Here is a 12,463-nt window from a genome sequence, read left to right as displayed (position 1 = left end):
CAACACTGCGAAGTGACGTTTTTTTCCTTCAACAACAAATGTACATAATCACATTTAGCTAACGCAAGCACGTGGTTGGGTTAAGGCACAAAAGCACATGTTTGGGTTTTGGAAAATATAGCAGGGTTTGGCTTTACAATCACACAGGAAGCAAACACCAGTGTCACGAGTGAATGTTGCTGGTTGTTGGACCCATCCACCACCGCTCCCACCCACCCCACTTGAACGTCTGCCCCCTTAACTTGGGTTGTTGACCGGCTGCTTTTCCACCTGACACCGCTGGACGCTGTTACACAATAATTGCGACTGCCCATGTATCATGCCACCGCGAAAGGTCTCAGTGATCAAATTCTCGTCTGTATTATATCTGTTCTTAGAGTTGAGAAACCTCTGAGAATCACAGCGAAAGAACTCCTGCTGATTTATTCTGTTGCTCCTTATTTCCTCTGGGTCTCTGAGCGGGTCTCTGTCTTGTTTATCTTGTGCACACACAGTCCTACAAATGATGTCACACAATTCCACCGGTCAACAGCAGGCGATAAGACGCCAATATATGCAGCATCGCACCAGCAAAGGCAAAGAAGACGATGTCTGTGAGCTGGCAGACAGTGATGTAAATAATGCTGAATCCAAAGTAATTAGAACTGGCTTTGCAAATGTTTAATGAGGAATGAAATACACTTATCACATTTATAAGACCTCAAAAATATCCAGATTGCATTACAATGAATAACACTCAATGTAAACACGACTGCTGTATGTTTATAAAAAAAAAACCTCAACATGGCCCCTTTAAATTAAATGACATCATGGGCCACACCCACTTTTAACATGAGGAAATCAATGTTGAAACAAACAAATGTGGTTCTCTTCCAACCAATTAAGGTTAATTCAGTTGGCAGACAGTTTCCTGAGATAATACAGCTGTGTGCTGAGCTGACACTTGAGGTGAAAACCTGAGTCTGACTTCATTTTGGAATGAAACTTCTGCCTTACAAGTAACTGTGAGGACTGGAGGTCGTTGTCTGGTTGCAGATATTAAGTTGCTGCTTTCAAAAAGTTTCTTGAGGTGAGTTTTCTCTTCACACTTAACATTCTGTACATGAGCTGAGCTTTCACTGCTTTTTCCAGTCTGTAGAAAGTTGAATGGTGGGTATGTTAATGAAACAGTCCACTTCGAAAATGCTCTGCTTCATGCTCTTTCTTATCAATGCTCAGTCTACAGGAGGCAAGCTTGCTTTCTGGAAAAAGTATCCTCCTTTCTTTCCTTAGCTGCAGTATTCTCTGCTTTCCTGAGAAATTCACCAACGCTAATAAGAAAATACGCAAACAATCGTTCTTTTAAAAAACTTCTGTAAACAAATCTTTGCATTCAAAATAGCTGTTTTTCAATGGATCCAGATGCTGAGTAGCTTCTAGAATCCCTGATGATACAATTGAGTCCATTTTAATGTCCAGACCAATTTGTTTGAGACACTGTCTGACTGGTGTTCATTAAAAAAGGCCCACATGTCAAAGGTCCTCTCATCGTGGTGTAAGTCTTGGCGCCTCAGTTTTCTCATTTACTCATCCCGGTAATATCTCCTGTCTGTGAGTCTCTCAGTGATTGTACCTGCAGTAGAACTGTTGAGCTGGATCTTGTTGCCGTCAATAACATCCTTAGAGGAGCCCTCAGGTGATGTCCTCGCCGCGCTGGAGAAGGACATGCTCACCTGGAGCTTCAGCAGCTTGCGCAGTTTCCTCTTGTAGCCCTTACAGGCAAAGAAGTAGATGAAAGGATCCAAACAGGAGTTGAGGTTCATCAGACACACGGTGATGTGCAGCGATACCTGAAAGGCTGTTAGATCGGCACAGTCGGGGGTCGACGCCAGCTTGCGGATCATGTACTGCAGGATGTCAATGTGATAGGGGCTGAAACAGACGATAAACACTACTGATACGCAGCAGATCACGCCGATGGCCTTGCGGCTCCGGCCGGACTTTTCTGTCAAATGGTTGGTCTTGGCCGTGAAGTGGAGTTTGGAGCATAAGACGGAGTAACACACGAGGATGGTCACCACAGGCACGACATAACCAAGGAAGACAGCACCGATCAGTATCGTGGCAATGTGGTCAACCTTCTCAAAGTTGGGGTATTCCATACAGGTGATGAAGCCGTCGGGTTCCTTGTTGGTCATAGGCATACCGACGAGGGGGAGAGTCTGCGCTAGGACCACAAGCCACACACCAACACATATGTAGCGCACGTTACTGACCTTCCTGAATCGGGCAAAGGGCAGAGGCAGCACCACAGCGATGAAACGGTCCACACTAAGGCAGGTCATGAAATTGACCCCAGCATAGGTGTTGATGTAGAAGATGAGGCCCGAGATCTTGCACACCACCTCTCCCAGAGGCCAGTGGAAGCCCAGAGCATAGTAGACAATCCTCGCCGGCAGAGAGAGGGTGAAGAGGATGTCAGAGATGACCAGGTTGAGAGAGTACAAGGTGGTGGAGTTGATCTTCTTCAGATTGGGCCGGATGACGTGGAGGGCGAGGCAGTTACCGAACAGCCCCACAAAGAACACGATGCAGTAGAAAAGAGGCATGAGGACCCTAGCATAGTCTCGGTGGGCATATAAGGTGTCACAGGTCAGCTTATTAGAGGCGTTGGTGAATGAGGGGGTGGAGGTCACAGGTGCAGCAGTAGAACCCATCTTGATATTTTACGAAGCAGTAACTGCAAAAAGGCAAAGAAAAGGTGTTAATGCTTTGGTTAAACTCAGAGGTTTTTATTTAATTGTGCATTGTTCTTTCTTTTCTTTTCTTCTTTCTCAAGTCTTAAACCTGGTACAGACACACCTTAGGCAAGTATCTAATAGTACAGCTTTGTTTAGATCACATGGAAAATCACACTTTTATCAGTAGTCAAAGTCTGGATTTGGAAAAATGCGAAAAAATGCTAACATTGTGTTTCTTAAATGTTTTCCATTTTGTTACCGGCTCACCCTTTTCCCCTTTAAGGGCGGTGGCCTTGTGGGTAAGCAGTGAGGATGTGATGTGTGCTTCAGTGTGTGTGTGGCGGGAAGCAGCTCTTGTGGGTGTCATGGTGAAGACAGCAGGCAGCAAAGAGTGATGATAGTCGGCAGAACTATGTGTCTAGATAAGCTCAGGACTACTACTAAAGCTCATGAGAAGGCCTTGTTTGTTGTTGTCCTGAAGACTGCAATAAAGCCATTGTCAGTGAGCGGCACCTGAATGCCTCGCCATGACGCCATCCATCCTTCTGCAGAATAGTTGGGACTGCTAGAAGCTAGTTACCAGCTAATAACCAGCCAAGCTCATTTAATGTTAATACAGTAAGCCAGCGTGTTCCCAACTACGATTTAGAGCTGACAGAGAGGTAACAATATGATTGTTTTTTTAAATATATAAACTGCATGTGTGCATATCTCTGATATTCAGTTATGAGTTCATAGATACCAAGTACTTGATTGTGCTCCTTGTAGTGTCTGAGAAGCAGCCATTTTCTTATACTATATATAGTCGTCAGACACATGGGACTTATTTTTGTCAGCCCCTGTATGGTTCTCTAGAGGTTCTCTACTGGTTCTTTCCACAGTTAACTAAACTAAGCTGAAGAACAAGTAGAAAACATTTAAGCCCCTGATGTGTCCTTTAAGAGCAGTGTTTCCCAACTGGTGGGTCACTGCCCAAAAGTGGGTCACAGGTCCATTCTGAATGGACCACAAGTGTCTCGCAAATGTGTCAAGTTTGAAAAAAAACACTTTATTTTGAAGTACAGTGAATTTCCGCTACAGAGCTTTTATTTTGAAGTGCCATTTCCTGCTTTATAGTGAGTGAATGACAGACAGCTACTTGACAGAGACAGCAAACTGGCTTGATGACATGTCTAAACACAAGTATGTTGCTGAGTTTATTAAACTGAGTGGACTATGAACTAATGACTAAAGAGAAATCTGGACCTTGTGGCTGGACCAGTTGGGAACCACTGCTCTAACAGTTCTCTACTGGCTCTCCAGCTTAGTTTAGTTTATTAGGGAAAGAATAAAAACTACATTTAAATAGCTCGCAAACAGTGTATTTATTTTGCCTGAATGTGCACTGGAATATTTTAGGTTTGAAAAGGTAAGGTACTGTTTTTCTTACTAAGCATTTAGTACTGGATTCTGAATCTTTTAAGGTAACATATATTAAGAAATGATGAATAATTTTCACACAAACAGAATGCAACACAAAGTATTACACACAATAAAAATGATACAACAATACATCATCAGCATAACTATGGAATTGTTGCCGTGCCTCCATATGACGCTTCCAAGTGGCAGCATGTAAAGATTAAAAAGGGTTGGACCTGAAATTGAACCCTGGGGGACCCCACAATACATGTTATAGCTTTTTGATGAACATTTATCCATTGTTACATAAAGTTCTCTGTACCAGAGAGGCCAACCAGATTGTGAAGTCCAGCTAAAATAACTGAGTATTGGAATGAATCAAATGCTGCAGTAAGATCGAGTAATACTAAGTCGAGTAGTTTTTTCATATCCACATTTGACCTCAGGTTATCAACAACTCTGACAAGTACTATCTCTGTGCTGTGATTGGCCCGAAAACCAGACTGGTATTTTTCAGTAATATTGTGGGAGGCCATAAAATCATTTAACTGATTTAAAACGAGCTTCTCCAAAATTTTCCATAAAAATGGCAGATAGGACACTGGTCTGTAGTTGCTAAGTACAGAGGCATCTGAATTATTTTGTTTCAAAAGAGGCTTAACCATGGCAGTTTTAAAAGCAGCAGGGAAAACATCTGTCTGAGGCAAATAAATGGCAATGTTAGGAACATCATTTAGAAGCACATTGTCTATGTAGGTATATCTGGCATCATTCAAGGGCTCTCAGGCGCAAAATATTAAAGATGATACAGTGCTATATGGCACCTGTAATGGCTCTTTATAACACTATTTGAAAAAGGTGCTGCACAGCGAACCAAACAACCTATTTTGGGTACTGTTTAGCACCATTTTGTTTAGAGTGTGTGCCTTTGTTGAAATGAAACTTTTCTGTCCCCCAGTACCACCCTCACAAGACACTGCTTTCAAAAAGGAAGTAAAAGAAGTTACAGTATTTGTCATTTCTACCCGCACTCTCTGGTTGTTTCATTACAGAAAATAACCTGACAGTGTCTGCCTGTAACAACTGAGACGGTTTCTTTGAAGTGCTATTTTGTTTTGGTTTCTAGCAGTTTTGGGGAACTCTCAGCTGTGTTATCAGCAGTAACTGACAGTCAGGTGATGGCATGCGAGTTGCCCTGTGAAACAGAAGTGATTTTGTGGTGTATGGTGCCATCGTGTGGCTGTTTTTAAGTAATGCCTAGCAGACACCAAAACTTGACTTCTGCCTCAGTTTCTCCAACCAAGACTTTGCTCAGTCAACCCTTCACATCTCTTCAACCAAAACATTAAAGTTCAAGATAAAAAACAGGTCGGAAATGATTTGCTCTGGTGTGTGACTGAAGTTCTGATTATTGGACAACACATTTATAGTTTTAAATATAAAGACACAATGAATGATTCTGGATGTCAAAGCATAATTTTGATAATTTTGAGTAAATTTTCAACCTGTTTACACATGAAGATGACAACAGAGGAGTCAGGAGAGACACAGCTACCATCCTCCAGTTAGTAGGTAATTCAGCCACTCTGTATTTGACTCACAGGACATAGCTGTTTTTTTTTCATGCCATTTGTGGCTAAAAGTGACACGAAGGAAGTCTGTGAACAATACCATTTTACGCTTTACTGTGAGTCTGAATACAGCTGCGGCACTCTCACACTTGAACTGGGAAAAAAAATTGGCGTTGAGAGACGGACCTTGTCTATGAGGAAGTCAGCTTCCCGAGGGTACTCTGCCTTTGAATGGTAGGCAGTTGGAAAGTCATATTGTTTGAACCAAAATTATAGCTGAGGCTATCTGCCCGCGCACATGGTGCAGGGAAGGAACATGTTTCCTGGCTCATTAACACAAGTGAAAGGGTATTTGGGGCAAAAATTCACTAGTTTTCAATTGACTTTTGTATTAAAATAAAGATATATACAAAATATATTTTCAGTAACACTTCAACTGTTGTGAAAGTGGTTTGCGTCTAACTGTGGGTGTTGTAAGTGTGATTGATTCCTTTCACTCTAATGTGTATTTTTAGCACTGATTTTCCCTCATAGAAGCCAATTTATTTAAAAAAAAACAAATATTCATTAAGTTTAAACTACCCAGGATGTAGTTTGTAGAGGTGTGATGATTTGCCGTTAGCTTCTAGACATTAATATGTAGTTTAAAGCAAGAATAAAGCACATTTTTCACAACATTAATCCATCACAAGCTAAATTGTACAGGCACAATTATATGTATTATTCACATACACTCCCCACGAGATTCTGTTTATGTTAGGATGAATGATTCACTCCCACTCTAAAAGAGCACAGCTTGGAAAGGACACTTACCTCACAGATGGAAGATACCTCACAGATTCTGCAGATTTGAAGTCACATTGATCCACAAAACATGTCACTTCTCATGCCAAGGTTAATTATAAGGGCTGTCCTGCCAGCGCTACAACTGCACTGTCCTGAATGAGAGCAGCATGACACACAGAAATCAAGATCCGTATCTGCTGCCAGTAACCATAGTGACAAAATATCCTGTCGTAGCTCTGTCTTTCCCTCTCTCTCTCTCTCTCTCTCTCTGCTAGTGAGTGAGCACGTCTCTCTAACCTGTCTTACTTTTGCTAAACCTTTTAAACCTCCTATGTCAACGCACTCTTTTGAAACACCCACTGATTGCATCCAAACAGTCACGTAACATCTTAGTGACGTGAGTAATATTTCATTTCAGCCTTTGTGATTGATAAAGCTGTGGGGGTTGAGCCATCTGAGACATATTTTGGCAAAGGAAGATCTAGGTTTCGTACAGCATGCCATGTGTTCACTCTCTGGAGGATGTGGTTTCACCTGCCCGGATGAGATCAAGTTCCAGAGTTGCTTCTGTCAGACACCTCCTTTGTTATATTGGCACAAAGACCCCCTGAATCACACACTAAATCACAACAGTTGCACAAAAATTACATCACTCATTTCACTTTTTGATAATCCTTATTTCCAATTTAGATGCTTTATAAGTTTCAGATTAATTTCCCTGTAGACTATGCAAATACGTGACGGCGAAATGAGGAACTTCCCTCTTGTTTCAGAAGCACCTTTGTTCTGTTGCTCTGAGCTCAGAGTGACTTTCAGAAAAGGAAAGCCACTCTTTTCACTTTAAGTTATGATTTCTTTGAAAGATAAACAGCAATGTACCTTTTACCTTCAAGCACTGCCATGTGTCATAGACCTATCAGTACTGATTGCATGTGTAATAATATTTTTCCGTTACAAATCACCAGTGGCTTCCTGTGGTGTGGGTATATTCATGCCACAGGGTCGACAAACCTCAGCAAACAAGTGTAGGCTATGGTTTAGAGTGTAGGAGGAGCAGAATACTGTCAAAACAAATACGCTTTGGAGCGAGACATCAAAGACCATTCGAATTGTAAGATGTGGTCAAGCTTTGATACGTAGAGGACGCAGTTGGGCCCCCAGAAATCAAGCTAGGGCAACAGTGTTGGCACCAATAGATGCTCCTTGGTTGTCTAGTTTCACAAGATACTATTATCTTTACTAGCTTAGAAAATGAGCGTGTCATAGCCTCTTGAAGAAAGTTATATCAGCCTCCAGTTATTTTCACCAGGGGCAACTGCATCAGTAACCCTATGCCCATGCCTACTCCGGCCTGTGGCCCTTTCCTATGTGTCATCCTCCTTCTCTCTCCCACCTTTCCTGTCCATCTTCAGCTGTACTATCAATTAAAGGCAAAATGCCCCAAATTTATACTTTAGAAAAAGAAAAAGTGTTCAAAAATACAATAAGTCTAACCGTGTTCCCAGCAGTAGCCTAACTGCTCACAAACTTTGAATCAGAAGTTGCTGAACACATGCTCCAGTATTGTGTACTAACAGATATCCTGCGGTTTTCACACCTTTGAATCACTCCCGCCCTTCTTTGCACCGCTTTCTACTAAAGCGCACTTTCAGCTATGGGATTTGCTGTATGGTGGCACATGCACAACAGTATGCACTGTGAAAAACATTCACCTGCACTGCAAACCTCTGACTACACTGCGAAAACACACAAAAGCTAAATGGAGTGCTCGGTATCAAACTCGTGTCCTCTCCAGCTGCCAATAAGAAAATGTTTCTGAATGAGGAACATGAAGATACGCTCAAATAGTTTAATGCTTTCAAATAGTGTTTTTTATTGACCACAACCTTGTTCAAAACAAGTCCGGCGGCGAGGCAGAGGAAGCAGTTTAACTTCCTCATGGCCTTGCCTTGTGCGTCTGAGTCACCGGGCATCAGACAGCCAGATCACACCCAGCGCTGACAGACAACAGGCGCGTTATTCTGCCATGGCTATTCATAGAAAACAATGGGGCTAAATACCAAGAGAAAAGTCCCTCACGGCATCTTTACACCCTGTTCTTGCCGTTAGTAGGATCTTATTTTTAAATGAGGATGTAAGCCAATAATTAAGATCATTGTGGTGATAAAAAAGTCATAATTTGTGAGACTTTGGCAGATTTCTCAGAGCTCTTGATGCTAATCAGTGTTTTGTACATCCTGTGTAGTATAAAGGAAATTGTGTGACAGAAACTTCAAAAAAGGAAATCCTCTTGAGCCGTATCTGTTGACATATACAAATATATGCAATAGATGCTCAAATGTATATGTTGCGTGTCAGTGGATGAGCTTGAAAATAGCTTGTGCGTGTCTCCCATATTCCCTGATTGCATTTTAATGTCAACTGGGTTCACAGTGCCACATTGGATCCAAACATAGACTTCCAGACATGGTTTAAAGTTGCGTTCACTACATGGCACACAATAAATGTCTGCCATGTGATAGCGCGTCTCTCCGCTGTTGTTCAACACGTGGTTAAGATAAGATTGCAACAGTTGTACAGGAAACTTCTGTGGCTGTTCTTACTTCTTCAGAGGGAAAAAAAATTGGTTGAGTAACAAAATTTGCATCAGACTGTGAACTGATGACATTTCATAGCGCTCGGGTTGATTGATAGTATTTGAATGTAACGTTTTGTGAGTCAACTATAGATTCAAGAGTTGCCTCATAGTTGCAATAGTTATTTATTCAAACAAACTACATACTTCCTAAGGTTGTTTTCAGCCAAGAAGAGTCAGCCCTGTGTGCTTCACACAGTAAAACCGAAACTACACAGACAGAAAAATAAAGAATAATGTAGACAACTATTAAAAAAAAGGAAAAATTACAACAATAAAGTGATACAGTTTTAAACTGTATCACTTTATTCACACTTTAACACTTTAATAATCTATTAAAAAAAGTCTATAGAATAAAATAAAATAAACACAAGGGATAAAATGAAGTAAAAAAAAACAATTATCAAATTAAATTTATTTAATTAATATTAAATTAATTATTAAATCTTCAAATTGAGGCTGCAATATCACTCCAAATTAAAAGCTGTATTAAAAAGATAGGCCTTTAAATGAATTAATGATTTTTATGTGTGTCATTCACACTTACATGTGCCCAACCCTCATGGGTTTACAAAACACCATCACAATGACGTTGCAGTAACCGTCAGAAGTACATGTTATTGAGCTATTATCCCAGGCCTGGCAAAGACATTCAGCCACAAAAAAGTTTCCCTTTCTAAAACAAAACTCAATTTTGTCATGATCATCCGGCCAAAATAAATCAACAGCGACAGAGGTCATGTTACTGAAAAGTGCTTTCCTTTTGTCTTCATATATGGGACAGTAAAACAAGAAGTGAACCTCATTCTCAACTTCACTTAAATTACACAACAAACAAATTCTGTCCTCCTCTGGGGTGGCGTTAAACCGTCCAGTCTCTGAGGCTGATGGTAGTGTTCCTGAGCGCAACCATGCACACAGGGATCTTTGTCTTTTGTCGAGATTATACTTTATGTAAAGCTTCTAGGCTGTAGCTGTTCTTTATGAGACAATAAGTTTGTTGGTTTTTTGGTTTATACCACGTGTCAGCAGCGCATTTTTCTCTCAACATGCGAAACATTTCACTCCTAATCTCCTTAATATCACAAAGTAACCAAAGTAAAGTTGTTCAAATAAAATAATGATTTTAATAAGTTAGCCGAGGGATGACAGATCTTTTTAGTGAGTCTCTGATCCGACATGATCACAAGTCTATTCCAAAGCCAAAGCATTTGACGTTCATGCTTGAGTGCTTCTGCATTTACATAACCACTGAATTATAGTGCAATAACCTGTTTTTCAAGTAATACTTTCTCTTTGTACTTGATTTAATTTTCATTTTCAATCATGTACGCATCAGATTTGGCCCCAAATTCTTATCAAGTGATGTATTTTATGTGCAGTAAGGTCACCTATGGTAATGTGTAGTGACAGTGACACATGCTGCTCTGTTGGCTGCGCACTCCAGCACATTTGACTCAGAAAAAAAGAAAAAACAGACGTCAAGGTTGTTTACATCAACCCATTTCATGAACAGTCTAGATATAAAAAGTTCACCACAGCTGGGAACTCCACCCTTTAATAGATAAAAGGGCAATGAGTCCTGCACACTTTGACGTCATAGTCAGGTTTAAAATCCTTAGAACTGTCTTGAAACATTGCAACTGCCCCATAATGTCATGTGTCCGCAGTGACCTTTCACTGTGGATCAGTTGGAACTAGCTCCAGTTACAGCAGAGGATGTGTTGTAATGATTCAGTTGCAGGTTTGTACTCAACCTACCCTGTAGACTAATCTTCCACTTGCTGCTGTGCCACAACAGTTTGTTTAAAACTGCGCATGGCTGCTTAGCAAATCATGTATAATGTCTAATAGTAAGTCCTACAACAATAGTAAGTTTGGAGTACATTTAAAGTACCACATGGCCAAAAACATCCTCTTTTCTTCTTTGCACAATACAAAACAAGTCCTTATCATCTGAAACCAGGCACCTCCGCTCAGAAGAACAGTGCACTCTTCTGGCCAGAACAGAGTACTGCAGCGGTTGAGGTTCAGCTCATGTCAGCTCAGCACAGTGGGCTCAGGGAGAAAAGTATAGGTCAAAGAGTTGCACTTGACACCTGCTTAGAGTACATAAAGACATGTGCTTTAACTTAAGTATGTCACAGGATGGCAGCAACATCTTTACTGCTCTGTCAGATTCTCCTCCAAAAAAATCCAGAAGACAAACGCGTAGACTTGCTAGTTGTTCTGTTACCTGGCTATACGAGTAATTAAACAGATAGTATAGACTGCAAGTCCATGGTTTTGATCTAAAATAAAATGTATTTAACATTCATTGGAAAGCTAAATATGCACACTGTGAGATATGTGTTGATATTTTGATATGCTGGCAAACACAAGTCTGTCAGAAAGTCTTCTGTCAGAAAAACTGCAGCAATCCAAGAGTTCAGCCAATAGTCTTTAATAATGTCTCACAGAGGTAAAGGCAGATGTGTACACTGAATGTTGAATCCAATAAAGACACATTCAAGTAACAGTGTGTGAAGTTGTGAGTGGTGACATGCAGTGGTGTAGTGATAGTTGTTGAGGTGAGGGTGCTGGTACATGGGTAGGTTACAGAGAAAGGAAGTGGGTATACGCTCCTAAATGTTCCACTGGCTTTGGTCGGATGTGTTGTTGCTGTTTGTATCCGTTCTGCTGCTACTGCTTGTTGAGGTGCTTTCTGATCCCACTGTGTATGGAGGAAAGTTTGGGAGATGGGGTGTGTGTATCAGAAGCCCCTTTGACACTGCCAGATTTTCGGCAAATGTTGGGTCGTTTTGCCGGCAAGCTGCGAGCGTTTAGACACACAGAGCCAGATTGGCGAGTTGATCCGAAGTGCCCAATTTTCCGCCTCGTAGGGTAGTCATATTGGCGGAACTCTTTTAGTTTAAACAGACTGAGGCGGCCTTCCGCCACGGGAGGAGCTGTTGATGACTTGTGGGAGGAGCTGTTTATGACGCCGCACATGCGACCCACTGGCGGTGGATAAACAGGAAACAGCTGATAGCAGGAATTAGCGAGACACTGTAAAGATGAGCAACTGGGGAGACAAGGAATTACGCCCCCTCCTTGTCCTCGCAAATGAAGAGGCCATTAACCATCAGATAACGGGGACGGTGAAGAACAGGCGGACTTACGAGAGAATCACCGAAGGACTGAGCAGCCATGGCTTCCCTCCCACGTCACTGTTTACGTCACACGCTGAGGTACACGTTTTGTTACTTGCTCACGCCCCCCATTGCCCCGAAAAAGGCGCATTCTGTATAAACAAAAGTAGGTAGGCTTACCGATTTTGTTTATGTACTGCCAATGCTGAAAAAAGACTG

The 12,463-nt window shown here is 41.4% G+C and overlaps 1 protein-coding gene across 1 annotated transcript; it reads right to left on the bottom strand.

Moving 5' to 3' along the window:
• Positions 1-638: 638 nt before the first annotated feature.
• On the bottom strand, positions 639-6,720 carry gpr183a (G protein-coupled receptor 183a). Its single transcript, XM_050048738.1, has 2 exons — positions 6,506-6,720; positions 639-2,719 (listed from the first exon to the last, which is right to left on the bottom strand). Exon 2 carries the CDS (start codon positions 2,694-2,696, stop codon positions 1,563-1,565), a length of 1,134 nt encoding a protein of 377 aa, XP_049904695.1. The 5' UTR covers positions 2,697-2,719; positions 6,506-6,720; the 3' UTR covers positions 639-1,562.
• Positions 6,721-12,463: the final 5,743 nt, after the last annotated feature.

Source organism: Epinephelus moara, chromosome 7 (assembly GCF_006386435.1).
Source record: "Epinephelus moara isolate mb chromosome 7, YSFRI_EMoa_1.0, whole genome shotgun sequence".
Lineage (NCBI taxonomy): Eukaryota > Metazoa > Chordata > Actinopteri > Perciformes > Serranidae > Epinephelus > Epinephelus moara.
Note: the sequence above shows the minus strand (reverse complement) of the source record. Positions and strands in the feature narration are given on the sequence as shown.